The sequence below is a fragment of the Pseudorca crassidens genome, chromosome 2, assembly GCF_039906515.1.
Source record: "Pseudorca crassidens isolate mPseCra1 chromosome 2, mPseCra1.hap1, whole genome shotgun sequence".
In the NCBI taxonomy this organism is placed as follows: Eukaryota; Metazoa; Chordata; class Mammalia; order Artiodactyla; family Delphinidae; genus Pseudorca; species Pseudorca crassidens.
In genome coordinates, this window is record NC_090297.1 from 179,417,335 (window position 1) to 179,444,107 (window position 26,773).

Below are 26,773 nucleotides of genomic sequence, written 5' to 3' on the forward strand. Positions count from 1 at the left end.
CACAACTACTGAGCCTGTGCCCTAGAGCCCATGAGCCACAACTACTGAAGCCCGTATGCCTAGAGTCCGTGCTTTGCAACAAGAGAAGCCACCGCAGTGAGAAGCCCGCACACCATGATGAAGAGTAGTCCCTGCTCGCCACAACTAGAGAAAGCCTGTGCGCAGCAACAAAGACCCAACGCAGTCAAAAATAAATAAATAAATTTTAAAAAGACAATTAAGTTACAATTGATAATAGATTTCTGATTGGATAGAAGAAATTATTAAATATGCAATTTTTTGTGGTTTTCATAATTTTTTTCTGTATTTCCTATAATATTCTATGAAAATCGATTTTAAAGGGTATTTTAATTCACATATTTTACTTTAATTTTAAACACTGGTTAATATCAATAATAGATATTCATAAAATATGTAGAGTAATTAAATGATAAATAGTCAATTGTCACCTGACCTTTTGGTAATTTTCTAGTAGAGCTCCCTGGGTTGTTTTTTTTTTTTTAATAAAGGTAATAAAATTACTCAGAAATAAAATACATAGTGACTTGCATCATCATATGATTGCTGTTTTTCCTGTCATTTAATTCACCTCCTTTTTTCAATTTTATTGTGTTCATAAATTAATTCAGTCTCCTGAGTCTGAGCTAGATACTATCCAGAGAAAAGAAAGAAAAGCACCAGAGAATAAGTTTAATTAAAAAGAGATATTGTTTAGGATCCAGAATTTTTCAATCACAGTCCATAGAATATAGCAGATGAGTGGTCGAAATTTGGAGACATGAAGGTCTGGATTTGAGTCCCGTGTCCTGGCAATGACTTGTTCTGTGACTTTGGACAAATTATCAACACCATCTAAATTCTAATGTTCTCATGTATAAGGTGGCAGTAATATTGAAATAATTAAATGACATAAAACATACATATAGCTTTGCATATTTTATAGCATGCAGTAAGCAGCTACAAAATATTAACTATTATTTTATTAAAGTAATTCTTTAGGCTCTTCTATGGTTTCTAGAAAGAGGTTCAATTCTAAGGCCATATATTTCTTTTCTTGCCTATTTCATTATCTGTTCTTTTGCCCCTACAATTTATTTTACCAGTCTTAGTTGAATAGCTTCTTTGCGTATATATTGTCATATGCTCAATTGTAAATGAAATACTTGTGAAATTATAGAAGCTTATTTTATCCCTAGCTGTAACTTGTAGGAACTTATTGAAAATCATCAGAGCTTTTATTGTTTTACTTTATGGCATTGTTATTATCTGTTTTCTTGCTGTTTTTGTAACTAGACTCCTATTACCAACATAACTCACAAAATGGTCTTTATTTTTACCATATAATTGGACCCAAACGATAGGCTATTGATACCGTGGGGCAGAGACTATTTTTTTCTGTTCGCCAATCTTTATCAGTAGCCTAGCACAGTGCCTGGAACATAGTAGCTGTAAAATAACTATTGGATGTATGAATAAAACTAGCATACCTAGACTACTATTTTTGAGAGAAGCTGTAAAGAAACTACGTTTCTGTACAGCCAAAATTATTCTTTTAGGCTTCCTTGAATATATTACAGAAAGATAACTTTTCATTGTATTTTGCCTATTGTCTTTGAAAAATTAATTACTTAAAAGTTTTAATTATTATACAATAAAATATTGTTAATATTATAAGTTCACATTTAGTTCTTATGGTGTGCAGTAAAATATGTATTGCTTTACATAAATTGGTGCATAGGATATTTAAGACAACACTGTGATCCAGTTTATATTATCCCCATTTTAGAGAGGTATAGTAGTTTATCAAAGTTTATACAGGTAGTAATTTAGAACTGTGATTTACATGTAATCTACATTGAAACTGCTCAACCTTAGCCACTTTATGACCAGATTTCTTAAAATGTTTCTAAGACTGAATTAATTTCTCTACCAATATATTATGAATCTGTATACACTCATCACTGGTTGTAAAAAAATATCTTTGCTAACACTGCATTATTATTTTTAATATGTAAACAAAAATCCCTTTTAGTTTGTAGATATTTATAGGCCTTAGTTTTTGTGACACTTAGGTTTTCATACCTACTGTACCAAAGTGAAATGCATGGTAACATCTAGTAATTTCTAAATGCTAGGAAGCTGCATTTCTTTCTTTTCTGCTTTTTAAACTGGAACATAGTATTCGTAAGTATTAAAGGACATAATTATTTTTGAAACAATACTATTACTAGGGTTTACTGATTCAGACTATTTTAGAGATCCTTCTCTCTCCCTCTCTCTCTCTCTCTCTCAAATAAAAAGCTCATCTTGACTTAAGTGGGAGATTGTACACAGCACGGTTACACTGGTGGCACTAGTAGGGTGGCAATACCCCCAAACTACCCATCAGAGAAGCTGAATGCATTTGGAAGCCAAAAGCAAGCTGGTTCTCCATTGATATTTATGGATATCAAATGAGTGGCCAACTTGTGAAGAACCAAAGTAAAAGGCCAATCTCTGTATCATGTTTTCTGATTCTCTCTTGATTTAAAGAGATGCTGTGTACCAGTTTTGTGTAATCTTTTCTGTCGTACGTAACCTCTTTGTCTCAGCTTACCAGTTTTTAAAAGGATGACTGTGATAGTGGTGTCCGGTGGCAGCAGACGCATACTAAATGCATGAGTAGTCGTACTAATTGTAATAGTCATGGAATAGGAACAGCACTAGTGGTGTGATTTTGCAACGAGGAAGAAAGAACATTTTATATTCAATACTCATAAAATGCACTTAGAAAACATTTTAAACATAATCTTTGTGGTGTTGCATCTGCATGAAGTGTGCAGTTGGGGGAGAAGAAAGCTCTTTTTCATCTACTTCGATCCCACTCAGTATGGATCCTTTGAAAAAGAGGGAGTTCCATGTACTAAAAATAAGTCCTCCTTTTTAAAGTGTGTTGCCTAAGCAATGTAAGTGGATTCACGGGACTTTGTTGGAACTGTTATGAATATACTTGATGTTCATTCGCTTTCAAGGAGCTGTTCCAGGGCTGCATTAGGACCTGGGGACCATGGTGGCTGACTTTAAGTTGGGGTGTGAAGGGACCACTCAGCTTCCTAGTGAAGTGAAACAGAACTGTTCAGAGGGCAGGCTCTGCTTATTAGGAGCTGAAGAAGGGAAACACTTCATCTAAGAAGAAAAAGATACTGTGTTAATTTTATTAGAGATTGATCATATTGTACATGAGCTGTTAATTCTAAACTGGAAACAAAACTGTCCTTGGAACATCTTAGCGTTCTAACATCTAACGTTCTAACATCTAACGCTAAGAACATCTTAGCGTTCTAAACTTGTCTTATGTAGGAAATATATTTTAGTTTCGCTCTTCTTAAACAAGTTTCATTGGGTCAAAAATTTGAAGTGAGAGACTGAATCAAAAGGAAATACTCTTTAGTCTATATATATAAAAGTTTAGAAAATGTGTGGCATGGCTAAAAGGATACCCAATTACATAATATTATTCCTGGGGCCAACTTGCTCCTCAAAACTCGATTTTTATTAGTTCTATATAAACTTAAAGGTATGAGGGACATTTCTTTGCAAAGAAAGTACTTTCATCCTTCAGGTTTGAGAAATTTAAACTTAGTTTTCACTGGTATAAACTTTTAAGAAAAGAATACGAGTTTAGATAGCAATGCTATTGGCTCATAGAACAATCTTTGAGTCTTGATAAAATCATAGTATTACTTTCTTTGAGAAAGGTTTTGAGGGTCATGTGGTCCTATTTACCCCTGTGCTGTCTTTTCTTCTATTACATCTCCAGGGGTTTGTAGCTTAGCTTCTACTTGAGGATTTTCATAATGCATTGCTTTACAACCCAGCACATTCCATAATTATTCTTTTTAGAAAATAAAGTTAAGAAGTAAAACACTGTATAACAATGTTAATAATTGACCAGAATGCTCTATTTCTCCAACTTCCATCACCCCATCTGGATATAAACAACTGCATATTTATGATAATCTACATACTCATATAGGAACATGGTATATCTTTCTGTTTGTTCCATTTCTATTCTATAATTTTTAAATAAAATTTTATATATTCCTTGTATAATTCCTGTTCTTCCTGATTAAATTTTTCTGGATATTTTAGGCGTTTTTTTTTTCTTGTTATGTGAACACGATTTTCTCCCTCCTATTAACAAAAAGAATAAGCATTAAAAAAAATTTAAATGATTTCCCAAGCCAGTGGAAGAATTCATAATCCAGTAGAAGAATTCTTTATTCAGGAGCCTTACATGTGTGAGTTGTGTCTGTGTGTATCCATGATAGGAGTGCTTGTAGTTTATAAAGTGAAGGGGCTAGCATATGTAGACTAAATATATTCATTCCACAAATAAATAACTTAAGCAACCTTGAAATATAAGACACTGTGTGAGACAATGGTAGGAGTAAAGAAATAAAAGTTTAGTCATCCTAGGAGTAAATTTGCTATTCATAGAACTAAGAAATACTCATAGAAATAAAATAGAAGAAAAAATTGCTAATGGCCACAATGGGTGGAACAAACACCTTATAATTTATAATTTGGGAACTAAAGCAACAAAAAATGTATTATGAACCTAATATGAACTGAGATTTACATACAGTTATCTCCCCAAGTCTGCACAATAAGCCTATGAAATGGGGATCATTACCCAAAAACTTAGAAATGTTAATAGAAGCCTAGACAACACAGACAACAGCACAGCTAGATGGTGATTCCAGACCTGGTGAAATAACTGAGGAAAGTTCCATGGTGGGAATTAACCTTAAACAGTAGAGAAGATTAAGGTATATATAGAGAAATTGGGAGCATGTTATTTTATTTACGAATATAATTATTTGCCAATAAATCATTTAATTATTTACCAATTTAATCAATTTTACTGAATCTTCCAGATAGGTAGATATAGATATAATGTTTCTAAAGTCTGCTACAATCGTGTGATTGATCCTTTGAGTAGTGCAGAAAAAAAAAAAAAACTTTTAAGATTATGATTCCCAAAAGTTTGTCTTACTTGTCTTCATAGACCCTAATCCCATCAAAGAAAATTCTCATTAAATATTTGCTGACTGACTGCCTGAACTCATTTGACTGATTATAGAGTGAGACAGATATGAAAATAAATAAATTTGCTAGATGTTTTAGGGGTAGAATGTACAGGAAATAGTGAGGTCCCAAAGGAAAAATTAATCATTTCATTTGACGAGTTCAAGAAAGGTAGCAAATTAGTTGAATGCTGGTGGATGAGAGGTTGCTGGTCAGTAAACAAAGTCATTTTTGAAATGAAGGATAACCCCCAAAATCACCTGAGCCACAAAATATGGTGCCCTGCAGAACTATAAAAATTTGGATAAGGTTGAATTGGAGAGGTTTGGGGTAAAGCAATTAAAGTCCTGGGCATTTGGAACACCCAGATCACAGAAGGTACAACGCACTGACAGTTTTGAGTTTTATACTGTAAGAAATTGTGAAGATATTTGAGCAATGGAGTAATATGGGAAATCTTGCATTTTAGAAAGATTACCCTGGCAGCCATGGAGAGGACAAACAAAGAAATTTAAGAGGCAGAGGAACAATTTTGGAAAATATGACAATAGTTGAGAGAAGAGAAAATGAGAGTCTGAGCTAAGGCATTAGCTGTGGAGTTGGAACAAAACAAATGAACAAAAGGTACAAAAATACAAACCTTAGAACTTGTGGCAATAGGGGTAAAGCAAAGCAAAGATTAAATATAGCTCACAAGTTTATTTCCTGAATGACTGGACAAAGAAAAGCATCTGTAATCGAGAAAAGAAAGACAGGAATAGTAAAGAGATATCTGTGGATTTTGCAGTGGAGTTGTCAAGTAAGCACTCTGATATAGAGGACAAAACTTTTAAATATGCTATGGGCTAAATAAGTGATCTAAAATCACCTACAAAGAGATGGTATTTGACAACATGGGAGAGAACAAGTTCAAAAGTGAAGGGTGCGTTAGAACAGGATAAGAAAAAGGTTTTAGGGAGGAACATGGGATGTAGCAATATGTAAGAAGCAAACAAAGAAAGCATATTGTTAAGTTTTGAATCCAGGGATTATAAATTAATGATAAGAGAGATAGTAGGAGATAAGGCAGAATACGTTGTACCAGAAGCCAAACAGAGGCAGTGCTTTAGAAATACAACCTTTAAAACCTCTCAAGTCTTCTGCTGAGCAAACCATAGGCAATAATGATGCCTGTGATTAAGACATCTGAAAGTGAAATTCTGTGTGAAGAGGATACTTGAGATTTTTTTTTTTTTTTTTTTTTTTTTTTTGCAGTACGCGGGCCTCTCACTGTTGTGGCCTCTCCCGTTGCAGAGCACAGGCTCCAGGCGCGCAGGCTCAGCGGCCATGGCTCACGGGCCCAGCCGCTCCGCGGCATGTGGGATCTTCCCGGACCAGGGCACGAACCTGTGTCCCCTGCATCGGCAGGCGGACTCTCAACCACTGCACCACCAGGGAAGCCTGACACTATGTTTTGAAGAATCTTGGTAATGAAATAATGAAGAAAGATGGAAAAGTAGGATCACAAGGCCAATATAGAACTAAGATTTTCAGATAGAGAAATTTTATATATGTCTGTAAGCTGAACAGAAGAAAACAGTGGAAAAGAAGACATTGAAAGTATAGGGGGGAAAAGTTCTGAATAGTGTAATGCCTTGGTTTTAAGTGCTAATTATACCTCTCAAATTCTTACCTCCATTAAATGGCTCACATTATGTACAAAAAGTGGACAAATCTGCACAGCTGCTTGAAACTAGATACATTTTGTGTGGTATACATCAGACAAAGCTACAAAAATCATGCCAAGACTGAGTCACAATTTACCCTCCTGATGGAGAGCAATGCTCCAGAAAAATAACTGGAAAGACTTTACAAGAATTCCACTAACACAGAGGCTTGATAGGTGTGGTCAGGTGGTAAGAACAGACAAAGCACAGGCAAATGGGGACAAGACTTGAATTCCTTTATGCTGTAGAACAGACACACTTACACAATCAACAGTGCTGGACGAAGTAGGGTTTGCCTGCTGCCTTCCCCAAGCAGGAAGCAAATAAAGGAGAGTGGGAAAGATTTTCTTCCTTAAAGGAATGGGGGCATGGACCCAGAGGAAAACTGGACTTTCACATAGTTAAATTCTCATAGGGAAAGATGTTTTGAAAGAAAGCTGTACTGCAGAAACTGGTCACAGCATAGAGTTCTACACAAGAGGAAGAAGTATAATGTAGATAAATTTATCCAAAGTCTTCAAACTGTAGTGCCCTCCAAATTTTTCCTAGGTTACTTAAGCTCTTGACAAAGCAACAAACAGAAATTGTCAAATCTCCTATCCAGAAACTGGGGTGTTATTGTTAAATCTTACTTTCTAATAAACCACAAAAGACGCTGTAATTCTGTGATTCAAATGCAGGACATGGCCATCAAGCAACTTTAATATAGGGTCAGTTTCATAAATGGTCATTCTGTTTCCAGTCTTACAGTCTTATAATACGTTAAGCATAAAAGCAGAATAAAATTTTCTTAAGCATTATAAGGATATTATTTGTCTGCCTTAAATCCTTCAGTGATTCCCTGATGCTCTCATGGGTAAGTCCAGACTTCTCAGTGTCATTTGCAAAGCCCTCCCTGATTTTGCCCCTAAGTATCAACACAGCTTCACTCTTTGTAATTGTGTTCTTTGAATTTTATCCTCTAACCATTTATAGATCTCCTTACGGACCAGTAAAGAAGCCAGGCTGCGTTCATACTTTGCACATTCTGTTATCACTTCCTTGGATATATTTTTCATACTCACAACCTCCTAAACTAGACTAATTTCTACTCTTTGAGAATAAAATAGAATTATTGAAGAATGGAAACTTTTGAGACAGTTTCTTGGTCTTCCATTTGCTAGAAATAGCATCAACCCATGTTTTATTGGGAAGATTAAATTAAATTAGATAATAAAACATTGTATCTAGCACAAAGTAAACCCTCAAGAAAGTACATTTTAGTAGGAGTAATACTTTTACTACTAACTGGTTTTGTGGAATGTGCTGATATTTATTGGAGTGCAAAGAAGAATTTGACATAATAATGTTGATTTGGGTTGTTTGATTATTAGAGAAGTTGAGAAAAAGTGGTTCAATTAAACCTATATTTTAAAAAATAATTTATATATTCACCAGGGACCTTGTTCTTACACTACTTTATGTAGTTTATATTTGAGAAAGTTACCAAAAAAAATGTCTATCACTTATTATCAATCAGTTGCAAATAGTTATTACCAACTCTGAGCACAAAGTTGATACAACAAGCTATGAAGGTGTACTTATCTCAACCAAGGGATGAACTGTTTGTGACTTTTCAAATCACAGTCCTCTACATCAGTAAAGGAAATAGGAACAGAATTTGTTGGACAGAAAAATAAGAGAAAAAATTTTTAATTCCATTAATAATATTTAATCAAGCTATCCTCTCTGCATGAAGGATTTCTGTACAGTAGATTTCTCCTATTCTTTGTCCCAGGTGAACTGTTCTAGTTATGAAAAAACAGAAATGTGTTTGTGTGAACCATAATGACAACCTACTTCACAGAGCAGAAATAATGATGGGTCCAGATGGTCCAGTGCAGGTGGTCGAAATTGCTACCTCAAAAGCTACCATTATTAAGTGATTTTTCAAAGGGCTCACACTTCGTCCACCACCACCAATCAAGAGACACTTGCTCAGGCCACATTCCCTTGGATAAAAACTAAGAAGTAATTACTTCCTTTAAGGGACCTACATCAATTTCATCACAAACAAAGTTATAAATATGAGGAAGGAATTTCTTTGCAGTTCTTGTGCAGATGTTATTAATTCTGCAAATATAGATGAATACAATGAAAGAAAAAACAAAATATCCAATATGGACAATGATTAACATATACTAGTGTACACACACACACACACACACACATACATGCACACATACATACACACGCACACACACGCATACACAAACATACACACACATACACACATACATACACACACATATTCACAGAGACAGAACACTACATTAAAACACCAATTTACTAAGTAATTTTATCCTGAATTTTACATTTTTAACATTTGACTAAAGTAAAATGAATTAATAATTATCACATTTTATGATGGTTTAAATAGGATTGAGAACAAGTAAATCTAAAATACCTAATTTATGAAATAATTGTAATATTCATGTTTCTTTCTTTTTTTTTGAAATAGGACATCAAAAATTTTTATTACAATTCAACATGCTGTTCTAACAATGCTGTGGCCAATCCACCCAATGTTTTCTTCACATTCCTTCCACACAAGTTAATTTGTTTCACAAAGTGGAACTAAAGTATATTCAAGTCATTCAAATGCAAGCTACATAGATTCCTTATAAGTTACTGTATTAAGGTAGAAAAGAGATGCAAGAAAAAAAGACATCCCAGAACTTATAATATAGGTTATCAAAATATTGGTACACAATCTTTCCCAAGCTGCTTCATAATGATCCTAAAATTACCAGCAAGAAAAAATGGTACAAGAATGAGGTTTATGGCTCATCGGACTCCGTGTCATAATTACTGTAATACTTATTGGTGTAATAATTCTCATAATTATTATCCTCAGAAGGATCTCTATGAGACCGGCAAAAACGACAGCTACATCTAAATCTTTGCACTCTTGAGGGAGTCTCAATGTCGTTCTGCAGTGGTTCTCTTTGAGAGTCAGATGGAGAAACTCCTTTGCAGTAGTGCTTTTTAATAGATTGAATCAGCTGCTCCATCTTATCTCTCTGATCAGTTAACATGGTCCTCACCCCTCTCCTACAGGGTATGTTTTCACCAAGTAACCGCCCAGTCGGTTGAGGTAGACATTGTGGTAGAATGAAGGGCAATTTGATACTAGGGTTGAGAGTCAAGTTACTGAGGTCCTTTATTAACACTTCAGACATAGTTTGAGAGGCAACTGGAATTTCCTGGGAATTTTCATCGATGGACATTTGAGGAGACTCCAGGCTCTAGGTTGGGTTAACCTCAGATGAATCCATTGGGAGCTTGAAGCTCCCCCAGACCTTTGGGTTCCAGTGGAAGGTGATGCTTTAGAATGAAATTGCTACAAAGTAGCCTGGAAGAACTACAGAGCTAAGAAAGAGGGAGAAAAATCCAAGCTGACATGGAAGGGAGAGAAGAATCCAACCCATGATTCTTTAAATTAGTTATTTTCAATAGGAAGCATTGCTGCCCCCATCAGGCATCTAAAAATTTCTGAGGAAAACTTGGTTGCAAAATAATTGTTATAAACTACTGGAATTTAGAGGCAGAATACCCGGATTCTAAATATCCTCCACATCGTAAAACTGTAACACACAAGGAAGACTTGACCCACATGATTTAGCAATGCCCTTGTCTAGCAAGCTAGATCATATTCTAGGTCACTAAACAAATCTTATTGAATTTGAAAGAATTAAAATTATTCAGACAATATTCTCTGACAAAAAGAGAATTAAACATAAAAAAAAAGCAGGATATCAGATACACCTACAAATATTTTAAAAAGCAAGCAAAACTCTACAAAATACTACATTGACCAAAGCAGAAGTCTCAAAGAAAGATAGAAAACATTTTGAACTAAATGAAAATGAAAAGACAACCTATCAAATCTGAAGAATACACTTACATCAAGATGGGAGAGAAATGTATAGTATTATTACTTGGCGACTTAGATGAAATGGATCAATTCCTTGAAAGACTCAAACTATCTAAACTCACCCTAGAAGAAATAGATAACATGAGTAGTACTAAATTTGTAGCCACAAGACTATACTTTCAGAGATCATTTCCATAGTTCATTACTAAATTTGCAGCTAAAACCTTTCTGAAAAAGAAAATGTCAGGCATAGATGGCTTCACTGGTGAATTGCAACAAACATTTAAGGAAGAATTAATGCCAGTTCTTAACAATGTCTCCCAGAAAATTTAAGAGACAGCAGCCCTTCTCAACTCACTTGAGGAGGCCAGCATCTTTTGACACACAAGACAGAATTAATAATAAAAAGAACAATATGACATAAAAATAGATGTAAAATTTCTTAATGAAATACTAGCACATTTAAATAATATATAAAAACAAACAAAAAAGCACAATCAGGAGAGTTATGTTAGGAATGCAAGGCTAGTTCAACATTTGAAAACTAATCAGTGTAATTCATTATCTTAAGACAGTTAACAAAGACAAAAACAAAGGATCATACCAATAGGTGAGGAAAAAGTATTTGCCAACATTCAGCATCCATTCATGATTTAAAACAAAATTCTCAGCAAACTTGGAATAGAAGGGACATTTTTTAATCTGACAAAGAAAAACCACAAATATCTACAGCTAATGTCAAACTTAATTTCAGAAGACAATGTCTTTCTCCTATAATCCATATCTAGGTAAAGACTTCATCTTTAACCACTTCTATTCAGACCTATTTAAAGTTCCTACACCTAATTTTATATCTTATTATTATTACCATCACTACACTACTACTACTCAAGAAACCCCAGAAATAATAACTGGACCCACCTCTGTCTACACCTTATGATCTCAGTTATAGATCTGACTCAGCATAGGATGTGAAAACACCATATACTCCCTCCGCAGCCCTTACAGCTAAGGGGTCCAAGTTATGTATCAAGGCTTTGCCAATCAGACTTAGCTTGATTTTGGGGCTAAAAAGGACCTCAATTCTGAACACTCCAGGAGATATAATTCACAAAGATTTCCCTCACCGTGGAGTTCTTGATGAAAGAAATCTGTGTAGTAGAGTTCTTGCTTCTTCCATTGTAGCAGGAAAGTCTATACGGTGTGTTTCCAGCAGGGAGCAACTTGTGGCACTCAGTAGTCAGTGAGAAGGGCAGTGGTTTCCTCATCAAACCAGTCCTACAATATCATAAAAAAATAATGAAATAATGCCATATGCAGCAACGTGGATGGACTTGGAGATTGTCATACTGAGTAAGGTAAGTCAGAGAAAGACAAACATCATGTGATATCGCTTATATGTGGAATCTTAAAAGAAAGGGGGGCACAAATGAACTTATCTACAAAACAGAAATAATGTTACAGATGTGGAAAATAAACTTATAGTTACCAGAGGGTAAGAGGGGGAGGGATAAATTGGAAGATTGGGATTGACATATACACACTACTATATATAAAACAGATAACTAAAAAGGACCTACTGTATAGCACAGGGAACTCAAATCAATACTCTGTAATGGCCTATACAGAAAAGAATCTAAAAAAAAGAGTGGATATATGTAAATGTATAACAGATTCACTTTGCTGTAAGCCTGAAACTAACACAACATTGTAACTCAACTATACTCCAATTAAAAAAAAAAGTAATAAAAAAGTTACCTAGTATCCTTTTCATAAACATCTATTCTGCTCTAGTAACAACCCTGAGTGATACGTTCCATAACTTTTGAACAGCCACCTGAAGTACCTGAAGATTGTTTCAAGACTCTGCAAAGGAAGCTACTGCACAAAAGAAATACTTTTATAATCTACAGACAAATATCTAAAATTTGAATTATAGTCCCAATATCTATTCTCTCTGAATCTCATTTTCTGCATCTGTAAAAAAAAGAAAAAAAAAAGCATAATTGGCCCATAGGATTGTAAAAGAGACTGCTTTGCACATTGTAATGACATGTTATAAAAAAAAAAAGTTCTTTTCATGCAAAATTCTATTACAAGAACTCTCGAATTACTTTTTGTCCATTGAAAATTTAAAGTGAAGAAGAAAATTAACTACAAGTTTTTCAGCAAATATTGATTGTTCTGAGTGTATTGTAAATTAAAATGAAGGAGAATTAAGTTCTTCATCATGGTAGAGTAGGAGATATATCAATTAAGATTAAGAAAAATATCTGTATTTACCTCAAAGTTAAAGATCGAGGGAAAAGATTACCTTGTGGTATATCAGGAGTTCAAAACTTTAGGTCACTGTTTTACACATTCAGAAGATATAAAAATATAAAACACCCTCAAGCTATCAAACTTAAATCTACAAAATACAGTAAAGTAAATATGAGTGTATTTGTGCTATTGATCTTTTTTTTTCCCAAAATTGAACAAATGATTCGCAAACTGAGAAAGAAAAAGTCGCTTAAAGTTTTAAGCCTAATAAGAAAAATAATTTCAATTCACAAATGCTATTTAGTGACTAGAGTTTGCTCTTGGGAAATAAAATTTTATCATTTTAATAAAACATTCAGAAATTCTCACTGTTGTGCATTTTAAAGTAATCTAATTAAAACCTAACACATATATATGGAATAAAAAAAATGGTCATGAAGAACCTAGGGGCAAGATGGTAATAAAGACACAGACCTACTAGAGAATGGACTTGAGGACACGGGGGGGGAGGGTAAACTGGGACAAAGTGAGAGAGTGGTAGTGTATATATGGACATATATACACTACCAAATGTAAAATAGATAGCTATTGGGAAGCAGTCGCATAGCACAGGGAGATTAGCTAGGTGCTTTGTTACCACCTAGAGGGGTGGGATAGGGAAGGTGGGAGGGAGATGCAAGAGGGAGGAGATATGGGGATATATGTATACATACAGCTGCTTCACCTTGTTATACAGCAGAAACTAACACAACATTGTAAAGTAATTATAGTCCAATAAAGATGTTTAAAAAAAAAATAAATGCCACTCTGGGAAACTGTTAAAAAAAAGAAAAAAATGTCCATTGACAGATGAATGGATAAAGAAGATGTGGCACATATATACAATGGAATATTACTCAGTCATAAAAAGGAACGAAATTGAGTCATTTGTAGAGAGGTGGATGGACCCAGAGACTGTCATACAAAATGAAGTAAGTCAGAAAGAGAAAAACAACAGGAAAATGTATGCTAACATACATATATGGAATCTAAAATAAATGGTACTGATGAACCTAGTGGCAGGGCAGGAATAAACATGCAGACATAGAGGACAGACTTGAGGACATGGGGAGGGGGAAGGGGAAGCTGGGACGAAGTGAGAGAGTAGCATGGACATATATACACTACCAAAAGTAAAACAGATAGCTATTGGGAAGCAGTCGCATAGCACAGGGAGATCAGCTTGGTGCTTTGTGACCAGCTAGAGGGGTGGGATAGGGAGGGTGGGAGGGAGGGAGATGCAAGAGGGAAGAGATATGGGGATATATGTATATGTATAACTGATTCACTTTGTTATAAAGCAGAAACTAACACACATTGTAAAGCAATTATACTCCAATAAAAACGTTAAAAAAAACCCCCAGAAACCTTAGAAGAAAATTGTTTAAACAATATATCCATCATCCATCATATTTGCATTGACAAATTTTTAACATAAACTGTCAAAATTTTAATTTTATAGACTGTATGTGCTGTTAAATCAGAAGTTCCAAATATAGTCTTCTACCTTGCATTGCTTTACACTAAACATATTTTCAAAACACAATCTTTAAAAAACTATCAAAGGTATCTATCTTAGAAGACAAGAAAATATGAGACAACATTCAGGAGGGCCCCCCAAATTGAGAAACAGAGAGGATTATTTTTTCCTTTCATAGGCCTACTGAAAAAAGTTATAAGGCCAGTGTACCATGAAGCTTAGTGAAATCACTTTAAATTATTTATTACATATGTTCTTCTTCCTTACAGTTTTTAATTATTTTGCTACAAGTTGTGTGATTTTATTCCCTATGGTTTAAGAAAATGCATAAGGCAAATTTTGGATGAACAGTGATAACTCAAATATAAGAACTTCTAGATTAAAATGATCATTTCAATTTCATTACTCCTCTTCAATGCTAATCAATTCAACTAAAAATTTCAATTATATATAGAGAAATGATAAGCTATATACTCATTTAAAATGACCACCAAAATATTGAAGGATTTAAGTTCTGAAATTTACCAAAAATGTTCAATTCTAAAATAATATTCAGTAATGATCTTTATTATATTTTATTATATTTCAAATTTATTTTTGAATAGAGACATTTATTTAGAAATTAATAACACTATAGATGGTATATTGTTATACCCACAGATTACATTATTAGTTTGTTAGCTAAAAGAAAATGCGAGAAATAATCAGTGAATAATTTCCTTTTATAACGTTCCCAAACTCAAATTTACTAAAGAAAATTCCAGGCATTTTGTTTAGAAATAATGGCTTAAGAGAAAATAGGGTATCTGAGCTTGAGACCTCATTATTTCCCTGCCTCAGCATGAGGTATTACAGATGTCATTAACACATAGACTCCTGGGAGAAACCTGGAAAGAAGTAGCCCAAAATTCTCATTAATTTTAGGAGGTGAAAACTGTGACAATCTGAATAAATAAATAGTGTTAATTGCATTTTTACACATTGGCATGCTACATTTTACAACCAAGAGAAAGGAATGAGTTGAAGGAGAAAAGTTTAAAAAATATTTTATGCATAATTGATCCAGTTTTGTTACAAATTATTTCTCAACCAAAAAAGGTATGAGCAATTACAGGATTAGAAGGAAGAGAAAATTGGAGAAAATATTATTCAAATAATCTATAAATACAGAAACACATAATCCATTTTATTTGTATCAAATCTACATAAAGGAAAATTTATGAGTATGTTGGGTATTTGCATTTATTGAACCCTGAAATAAGACCAGCCTCTAACATCTGCAGGGTTGACTCAAGTATAAATATGAAGGCCCACATACCATGTGTCTAAATATTGGGCTGGCCAAAAAGTGCCTTCGATTTTTAAGTAAAAATAAAAGACACCTTTTTCATTTTAACTAAGAACTTTACTGAACAACATATTCACCCTTTTGTTCCACTATCTTCTGCCATTTTTCAGGCAATATCATAATTCCATCCTCCCAAAACTTTTTAATTTTTTGAGCAAAGAACTGTTCAAGCTGCCCTTTACAGTCTTCCAGGGAATTGAAATGTTTACCTCTAAGAATTTTGTAAAGACCGAAATAAATGGAAATCTGAAGGGGCGATGTCTACTGAATATGGCAGATGAATCAGAATTTCCCAGCCAAGCTGTAACAGTTTTTGCCTGGTCATCAAAAAAAAACATGTGGTCTAGGCAGAACACTCTATGACATAAATCAGAGCAAGATCCTTTTTGACACACCTCCTAGAGAAATGGTAATAAAAACAAAAATAAACAAATGGGAACTAACGAAACTTAAAAGCTTTTGCACAGCAAAGGAAACCATAAACAAGATCAAAAGACAACCCTCAGAATGGGAGAAAATATTTGCAAATGAAGCAACTGACAAAGGATTAATCTCCAAAATTTACAAGCAGCTCATGCAGCTCAATATCAAAAAACAAACAACCCAATCCAAAAATAGGCAGAAGACCTAAACAGGCATTTCTCCAAAGAAGATATACAGATTGCCAACAAACACATGAAAGTATGCTCAACATGACTAATCATTGGAGAAATGCAAATCAAAACTGCAATAAGGTATCACCTCATACCAGTAATAATGGGCATCATCAGAAAATCTACAAACAGTAAATGCTGGAGAGGGTGTGGAGAAAAGGGAACCCTCTTGCACTGTTGGTGGGAATGTAAATTGATACAGCCACTATGGAGAACAGTATGGAGGTTCCTTAAAAAACTAAAAATAGAACTACCATACGACCCAGCAATCCTACCACTGGGCATATACCCTGAGAAAACCATAATTCAAAAAGGGTCAAGTACCACAATGTTCACTGCAGCTCTATTTACAATAGCCAGGACATGGAAGCAACCTAAGTGTCCACTGACAGATGAATGGATAAAGAAGATGTGGCACATATATACAATGGAATATTACTCAGCCATAAAAAGAAATGAAATTGAGTTATTTGTAGGGAGGTGGATGGACCTAAAGTCTGTCATACAGAGTGAAGTAAGTCAGAAAGAGAAAAACAAATACCATATGCTAACACATATATATGGAATCTAAAATAAATAAATAAATAAAATGGTTCTGAAGAACCTAGGGGCAGGACAGGAATAAAGATGCAGATATAGAGAATGGACTTGAGGACACAGTGGGGTAGAAGGGTAGGCTGGGATGAAGTGAGAGCATGGCATGGACATATATACACTACCAAATGTAAAATAGCTAGTGGGAAGGGGCCACATAGCACAGGGAGATCAGCTCGGTGGTTTGTGCCCACCTAGAGGGGTGGGATACGGAGGATGGGAGGGAGACGCAAGAGGGAGGAGATACGGGCATATATGTATACACATAGCTGATTCATTTTGTCATACACCAGAAACTAACACAACTTTGTAAAGCAATTATACTCTAATAAAGATGTTAAAAAAAAAACAACAACAAGCAAAAGATGGACAGCCACGGTGCCAAGGAATATATGCAAATGGCTAATAATAAAAACAACAACAACAACTCAAAAAAAAACAAGCGGTCTTGCATTATCCTGATGGAAGATTATGGGTTTTCTGTTGACTAATTCCAGATGCTTTTCATCGAGTGCTGCTTTCAATTGGTCTCATTGGGAGCAGTACTTGGAATTAATCATTTGGTTTTCTGGAAGGAGCTCATAATCGAGGACTCCCTGCCACTCCCACCATATACACAACATCACCTTCTTTGGATGAAGACTGGCCTTTGGTGTGGTTGGTGGTGGCTCATCTCACCTGCCCCATGATCTATTTTATTCCACATTATTTTACAGTATCCACTTTTCGTCACCCGTCACAATTTGTTTAAAAAACGTGATGTTTTCATTACGTTTAAGTAGAGAATCTCATGTGGAAATACAGTCTAGAGAGTTTTTTTCGCTTAACTTATGTGGAACCGGAACATCAGAATGATTCACATAACCAAGCTGGTGCAAATGATTTTCAGTGCTTGATTTGTACATTTTGAGTATGTCGGCTGTCTCCCACATGGTATATCATTGACTGTTCTCAATGAATGTCTTGATTTGATCGCTATCAACTTCAACTGGCCTACCCGACCATGGAACATCGTCCAGGGAGAAATCTCCCGCATGAGACTTCACAAACCACTTGTGACATGTTCGATTAGTCACAGCACCTTCTCCATATACGGCATAAATCTTTTTTTGTGTTTCAGTTGCATTTTTACCTTTCTTGAAATAATTAAGCATAATATGCCAAAAATGTTGTTTTTCTTCCATCTTCAATATTAAAATGGTTACACAAAAATTCACCAATTTTGATAAGTCTTTTTCTAAATGCATGCTGATATAACAGCTGTCACATACAATCTAACAAAATTGTTTTGAATGAAGTTAAAGATAACTAAGTGCTACTAGAGCCATCTTACGGAAAAAAATGACCGAACCTTTTGGCCAGCCCCATATTTAAAATACAAAAATCAAAAAACAAAAACAAAAACAAATCAAGACATCAAAGCATTATATGAAATATGTTCTATCATCCTACCTTGAAAATTATACTTCCATAACATCCTGGAAGGCAAGGATAGGGTTTCGAATTCTTGGACACTCCGAGTTTTATACCAGAATTGAAGACACAAAGAGAACCAAACAGAGTGGACGTATCTCTTTAACTCCGTAGATTCCTCCTTCATACGTGGCAGGGCCAGACAGAAACCCTTTAAATGATAGGGTACCACCTAAAAATTGGTGTTTTACATCTTAATAATTTAGTACAGAACTGTGAGGAACAGAACTAATTATATTTCGTGAGGGCTTGATATTGGGTTAAAAAGCAATGAATCATTTCTAGTTTGGGTAACATGATTCTGTGTTTTATACTTTTCATCACTCTACCCCTACTAGAAAATGTTAGAAAATTTCATTTCACGTATGTAACAGCATTCTGCTACTTTGCTTCTCCTTTCCCCCTCCCTCTCCAGATTTGTTTCCCCCATCTTACAAATTAGTTGCCCTTGAAACTTGATGTAAGTCCTTCTAGAATCTAGAAACGTGATAAGTAGGAGATTTATTAAGATATTTCTTCTCAAATGTGGGTCTCTACTTAAATAATTTAAGCTGCCTACTCGGAGAACACTTTTTAATCCAACTTATTGTATACTGTTCTGATGAGAACATATACTATACAAACTCACTGTGGAAAACCTACCCTTGCCCAACTGTTACTTTTAAAATTTATACATTAGGTTTTGGTGAGTTTAAAAAAGTGCTTAATAAACTTTTAGTAATTTCTTATTTAAAATGAAATGCAAGTAAGCATTTCAAATGGCAATTTATTTTGCAGAAAGAAATTTAACTTTGGATCTGGCAAACTATACTCTTGTTTAAACTCACAAAAAGTTTGCACCAATGAAACATTAAAATGAGTGTTTTGGGCTTCCCTCGTGGCGCAGTGGTTGAGAGTCCGCCTGCTGATGCAGGGGACACGGGTTCGTGCCCCGGTCCAGGAAGATCCCACATGCCGCGGAACGGCTAGGCCCGTGAGCCATGGCCGCTGAGCCTGCGCATCTGGAGCCTGTGCTCCGCAACGGGAGAGGCCACAACAGTGAGAGGCCTACGTACCACAAAAAAACAAACAAACAAAAAAAACCAAAAAAAAAACCCCAGTGTTTTATTTAAAAAAAGAAAAGACCTCCATGCAAACAGACATGAGTTCTCCACCCTACTATACATACTATCTACTGTTACCTAATTTCAGAACCTTGATTTCCACATTTGTAATATAATACTTACACACTGTACATTTTGTATTGTAAGAATTATTCATAAGGTATATACAGTGCCTAAAAGAGGGGGTACTTAATAACAGAATCAAAATAATGCTGTTTCCCTGCAAATTCAAACACATACACACAGAGACATAATTTTAATGAGCACATTTTTGAGTAAATGAAGTAAGCCAAACAAGTACCTGAACATATGTCCAAAGAACCATCAGTTTCAAAATATACCTCTTCATATTAGATGTATTGGTTTTCTAATTTATTGTTCCAAATATGGGCCAATCAATATAATCAATACAGTGGCATCTTAAGGCTCAGTTATTTTACATAAATAAAGTAACTATCTTTTCCCATATATATAATGGTATTTAACTGTTAACAAAATTAACAGATTAAAGCTGTGACTGTTACACAGAATTAGAGCCATTCTCCAGAAAGGCTAATTATTTTAATACTAGGCCTTGGATTTGCCTGTCTAAAGTAAGTCACTTTCCGTTGTGATTGATTGCAGGTTCATTTGCATTCTGAAGTAGTACTCCTCCATTCTTTGTTTCACCCTCTGAACACAGCTATTTAAGTGTATTCCATTCTAGAGTTTACATGGGCTGCAGGTGCCAGTTCCTGTTGCAGCTGTGCATATATTTTAAAATGGGCTACCACAGAACACAGAGTGCAATGATATACCACATTTAATAAAGATCTAGTTTGATTTGTATTGGGTTAGTACTTCCAGAAAGCAAAAGCAGGAACTAAATGACAGGCTTCCAAACTCTTAGGCCATCTAAACCTCTGGACATTGATTACAGAGGGGATGCTGAAAGAGTCTGTCATAAAACAGCAAAAATTTGTAAAACCATTCCCTTCAAAAGACTAGCCAGTGCATTGAATTATTAATGAAAGCATATTTGATTAAATGGTCCATGGCTTTTTAAAGCAAATATTACCTTTACAAAGTGCTTTTTGCATCAGAGTTATTTTGTAGTAAAAAACATTAAGAACTAGAAACATTATTGTTTTGTGTTCTTTTACTTTCTAGAATAGCATGAACTATTCTGGCATTATAAAGTGGTTTATTGTGATTTAAAAATATTTTCATTCCTCTGCCAAAGTCAAAGAATTCCACTGAGATATCGTACTTTCTCCCTTACTGTTTGGCTCTATACCAATGGGGGCTAACACATCCAATGCATTCCCTCAGCTAGTATTATCTGCCTTCCACCTCGATCCACCTTTGGGAGGTGTTGACAGAAGACTGGAGTCTGCAGAGAGAGAGAGAGAGAAGCCATAGTATTTGTTCCTTTCCTTCTCTATGTAGGTGCTGTTTTTGGCAGTGGTTCTGTCTCCACCATGATTCTAGTTCCTGTTCAACAGCCCATGATGTTAGATTCTATTCGGTGATCCCTGCTCTTAGGGTCTTATAATCCATTGTGGTATATTGGACAATGTCCTCTCCCCTAATGTTTCCAAGTGTTAATCTCTGGAATCTGTGAATATGTTACCTTACATAGAAAATTAAACTTTGCAGATATAATTATGTCAAGAATATTGCAATGGGAAGATGACCTTGGATTATTTGGATTGGACCAATATAATCACAAGAGTCAGAGGAATCTGATAATACATTGAGCTGATGGAGAATGAAATTACAACATATCAAAATTAGTGGTATAGACTTAAAGCAAGGCAGAGAGGGAAATTTATAGCACTATATAGTTACATCAAAAATAAGGACTAAAATCAATATTGTCTCCCTTCTTCAAGAGACTAGAAAAAGAAGAGCAAAATAAACCTAAAGGAGCATAAGTGATGACTGAAAAGATAAGAACAGGAATAAATTATTGAAAAGAGAAAAGCAATAGGAAAAAGCAATGTTCTGGTTCCTTAAAAAGATCAAGAAAATTGACAAATCTCTAGCAAAACTGGTAAACAAAAGAAAAAGAGGGGGAGTTGAGGAAGATGGCGGAAGAGTAAGAGGTGGAGATCACCTTCCTCCCCACAGATACACCAGAAATACATCTACATGCGGAACAACTCCTACAGAACACCTACTGAACGCTGGCAGAAGACCTCGGACCTCCCAAAAGGCAAAAAAATCCCCACGTACCTGGGTAGGGCAAAAGAAAAAAGAATAAACAGAGAAAAAGAATAGGGATGGGACCTGCCCCAGTGGGAGGGAGCCGTGAAGGAGGAAAGGTTTCCACACACTAGGAAGCCCCTTCGCGGGTGGAGACTGAGGGTGGCGGAGGGCGGAAGCTTCGGAGCCGCAGAGGAGAGCGCAGCCACCGGGGTGTGGGGGGCAAAGCAGAGAGATTCCCGCACAGAGGATCAGGGCCGACCGGCACTCACCAGCCCGAGAGGCTTGTCTCCAACACCGCCGGGGCGGGCAGGGGCTGGGAGCTGAGGCTCGGGCTTCGGAGGTCAGATCCCAGGGAGAAGACCTGGGTTGGTGGCGTGAACACAACCAGAAGGGGCTAGTGCGCCAAGGCTAGCCGGGAGGGAGTCCGGGGAAAAAGTCTGGACCTGCTGAAGAGGCAAGAGACATTTTCTTCCCTGTTTCCTGGTGCACGAGGAGAGGGGATTAAGAGCGCTGCTTAAAGGAGCTCCAGAGACGGGCGCGAGCCGCGGCTAACAGCGCGGACCCCAGAGACGGGCATGAGACGCTAAGGCTGCTGCTGCCACAACCAAGAATCCTGTGTGCAAGCACAGGTCACTATCCCCACCTCCCCTTCCAGGAGCCTGTGCAGCCCGCCACTGCCAGGGCCCCGTGATCCAGGGACAACTTCCCCGGGAGAATGCACGGTGCGCCTCAGGCTGGTGCAACCTCATGCCGACCTCTGACGCTGCAGGCTCGCCCCGCACTCTGTGCCCCTCCCTCCCCGCGGCCTGAGTGAGCCAGAGCCCCCGAATCAGCGACTCCTTTAACCCCCGTCCTGTCTGAGAGAAGAAAAGATGGCCTCCAGCGACCTACACGCAGAGGCGGGGCCAAATCCAAAGCTGAGTCCCAGGAGCTGTGACAGCAAAGAAGAGAAAGGGAAATCTCTCCCAGCAGCCTCAGAAGCAGCGGATTAAAGCTCCACAATCAACTTGATGTACCCTGCATCTCTGGAATACATGAATAGCCAACGAATCATCCCAAATTGAGTAGATGGACTTTCGGAGCAAGATAGATTATTTTTTCCCTTTTTCTCTTTTTGTGAGTGTATATGTGAATGCTTCTGTGTGAGATTTTGTCTGTGTAGCTTTGCTTTCACCATTTGTCCTAGGGTTCTGTCCTTCCTTTTTTTTGTTGTTTTTTTTTTAATTTTTAAAACAATTTTTATCTTAATAATTATTTTTTATTTTAATAACTTTATTTTATTTTATCTTACTTAATTTTATTTTATCCTCTTTCTTTCTTTCTATTTTTTCTCCCTTTTATTCTGAGCCGTGTGGATGAAATGCTCTTGGTGCTGCAGCCAGGAGTCAGGGCTGTGTCTCTGAGGTGGGAAAGCCAAGTTCAGGACCCTGGTCCACAAGAGACCTCCCAGCTCCATGTATTATCAAACGGTGAAAATCTCCCAGAGATCTCCATCTCAACACCAACACCCAGCTTCACTCAATGACCAGCAAGCTACAGTGCAGGACACCCTATGCCAAACAACTAGCAAAACAGGAACACAACTCCACCCATTAGCAGAGAGGCTGCCTAAAATCATAATAAGACCACAGACACCCCAAAACATGCCACCAGATGTGGACCTGCCCACCAGAAAGACAAGATCCAGCCTCATCCACCAGAACACAGGCACTAGTCCCCTCCAACAGGAAGCCTACATAACCCACTGAACCAACCTTAGCCACTGGAGACAGACACCAAACACAACAGGAGCTACGAACCTGCAGCCTGCAAAAAGGAGAACCCAAACACAGTAAGATAAGCAAAATGAGAAGACAGAAAAACACACAGCAGATGAAGGAGCAAGGTAAAAACCCATCAGGCCTCACAAATGAAGAAGAAATAGGCAATCTAGCTGAAAAAGAATTCAGAATAATGATAATAAAGATGATCCAAAATCTTGGAAATAGAATAGACAAAATGTAAGAAACATTTAACAAGGACCTAGAAGAACTAAAGAGGAAATAAGCAACGATGAACAACACAATAAATGAAAATAATTCTCTAGAAGGGATCAACAGCAGAACAACTGAGGCGGAAGATTGGATAAGTGACCTGGAAAATAAAATAGTGGAAATAACTACTGCAGAGCAGAATAAAGAAAAAAGAGTGAAAAGAATTGAGGACACTCTCAGAGGCCTTTGGGACAACATTAAACATACCAACATTCGAATGATAGGGGTTCCAGAAGAAGAGAAAAAGAAAGGAACTGAGAAAATATTTGAAGAGATTATAGTTGAAAACTTCCCTAATATGGGAAAGGAAATAATTAATCAAGTCCAGGAAGCACAGAGAGTCCCAGCAGGATAAACCCAAGGAAAAACAGGCCAAGACACATATTAATCAAACTATGAAAAAATTAAATACAAAGAAAACATATTAAAAGCAGCAAGGGAAACACAACAAATAACACACATGGGAATCCCCATAAGGTTAACAGCTGATCTTTCAGCAGAAACTCTCCAAACCAGAAGGGAGTGGCAGGACATATTTAAAGTGATGAAGGATAAAAAACTACAACCAAGATTACTCTACCCAGCAAGGATCTTATTCAGATTTGATGGAGAAATTAAAACCTTTACAGACAAGTAAAAGCTGAGAGAGTTCAGAACCACCAAACCAGCTTTACAACAAATGCTAAAGGAAATTCTCTAGGCAAGAAACACAAGACAAGGAAAAGACTTACAATAACAAACCCAAAACAAGTAAGAAAATGGGAATAGGAACATACATATTGATAATTACCTTAAATGTAAATGGATTAAATGCTCCCACCAAAAGACTCAGGCTGGCTGAATGGACACAAAAACAAGACCCACATATATGCTGTCTACAAGAGACCCACTTCAGACCTAGGGACACATACAGACTGAAAGTGAGGGGATGGAAAAAGATATTCCATGCAAATGGAAATCAAAAGAAAGCTGGAGGAGCAATTCTCATATCAGACAAAATAGACTTTAAAATAAAGACTATTACAAGAGACAAGAGAAGGACACTACATAATGATCAAGGGATCGATCCAAGAAGAAGATATAACAATTGTAAATATTTATGCACCCAACATAGGAGCACCTCAATACATAAGGCAAATACTGACAGCCATAAAAGGGGAAATCGACAGTAACACATTCATGGTAGGGGATTTTAACACCCCACTTTCACCAATGGACAGATCATCCAAAATGAAAATAAATAAGGAAACACAAGCTTTAAATGATACATTAAACAAGATGGACTTAATTGATATTTATAGGACATTCCATCCAAAAACAACAGAATACACATTTCTCTCAAGTGCTCATGGAACATTCTCTAGGATAGATCATATCTTGGGTCACAAATCAAGCCTTGGTAAATTTAAGAAAATTGAAATTGTATCAAGTATCTTTTCCGACCACAAAGCTACGAGACTAGATATCAATTACAGGAAAAGATCTGTAAAAAATACAAACACATGGAGGCTATACAACACACTACTTAATAACCAAGATATCAGTGAAGAAATCAAAGAGGAAACCAAAAAATACCTAGAAACAAATGACAATGGAGACATGACGACCCAAAACCTATGGGATGCAGCAAAAGCAGTTCTAAGAGTGAAGTCTATAGCAATACAATCCTACCTTAAGAAACAGGAAACATCTCAAATAAAGAACCTAACCTTGCACCTAAAGCAATTAGAGAAAGAGGAACAAAAAACCCCCAAAGTTAGCAGAAGGAAAGAAATCATAAAGATCAGATCAGAAGTAAATGAAAAAGAAATGAAGAAAACAATAGCAAAGATCAATAAAACTAAAAGGTGGTTCTTTTAGAAGATAAAAAAAATTGATAAACCATTAGCCAGACTCATCAGGAAAAAAAGGGAGAAGAATCAACTCAATAGAATTAGAGATGAAAAAGGAGAAGTAACAACTGATACTGCAGAAATACAAAGGATCATGAGAGTTTACTACAAGCAACTCTATGCCAATAAAATGGACAACATGGAAGAAATGGACAAATTCTTAGAAATGCACAACATGCCAAGACTGAACCAGGAAGAAATAGAAAATATGAACAGACCAATCACAAGCACTGAAATTGAAACTGTGATTAAAAATCTTCCAACAAACAAAAGCCCAGGACCAGATGGCTTCATAGGCAAATTCTATCAAACATTTAGAGAAGAGCTAACACCTGTCCTCAAACTCTTCCAAAATATAGCAGAGGGAGGAACACTCCCAAACTCATTTTACGAGGTGACCATCACCTTATACCAAAACCAGACAAAGATGTCACAAAGAAAGAAAACTACAGGCCAATATCACTGATGAACATAGATGCAAAAATCCTCAACAAAATACTAGCAAACAGAATCCAACAGCACATTAAAAGGATCATACACCATGATCAAGTTGGGTTTATTCCAGGGATGCAAGGATTCTTCAATATACACAAATCAATCAACGTGATACACCATATTAACAAATTGAAGGAGAAAAACCATATGATCATCTCAATAGAGACAGAAAAGCTTTTGACAAAATTCAACACCCATTTATGATAAAAACCCTGCACAAAGTAGGCATAGAGGGAACTTTCCTCAACATAATAAAGACCATATATGACAAACCCACAGACAACATCGTCCTCAATGGTGAAAAACTGAAACCATTTCCACTAAGATCAAGAACAAGACAAGGTTGCGCACTCTCACCACTATTATTCAACATAGTTTTGGAAGTTTTAGCCACAGCAATCAGAGAAGAAAAGGAAATAAAGGGAATCCAAACTGGAAAAGAAGAAGTAAAGCTGTCACTGTTTGCAGATGACATGATACTATACATAGAGAATCCTAAAGATGCTACCAGAAAACTAC

General features: G+C 36.2%; 1 protein-coding gene across 1 annotated transcript; it reads right to left on the reverse strand.

The window, feature by feature from the left end:
* Window positions 1-9,595: 9,595 nt before the first annotated feature.
* LOC137209781 (developmental pluripotency-associated protein 3-like) lies at window positions 9,596-10,045 on the reverse strand. The gene has a single exon (XM_067711188.1). It carries the CDS (start codon window positions 10,043-10,045, stop codon window positions 9,596-9,598), a length of 450 nt encoding a protein of 149 aa, XP_067567289.1.
* Between the last annotated feature and the right edge of the window lie 16,728 nt (window positions 10,046-26,773).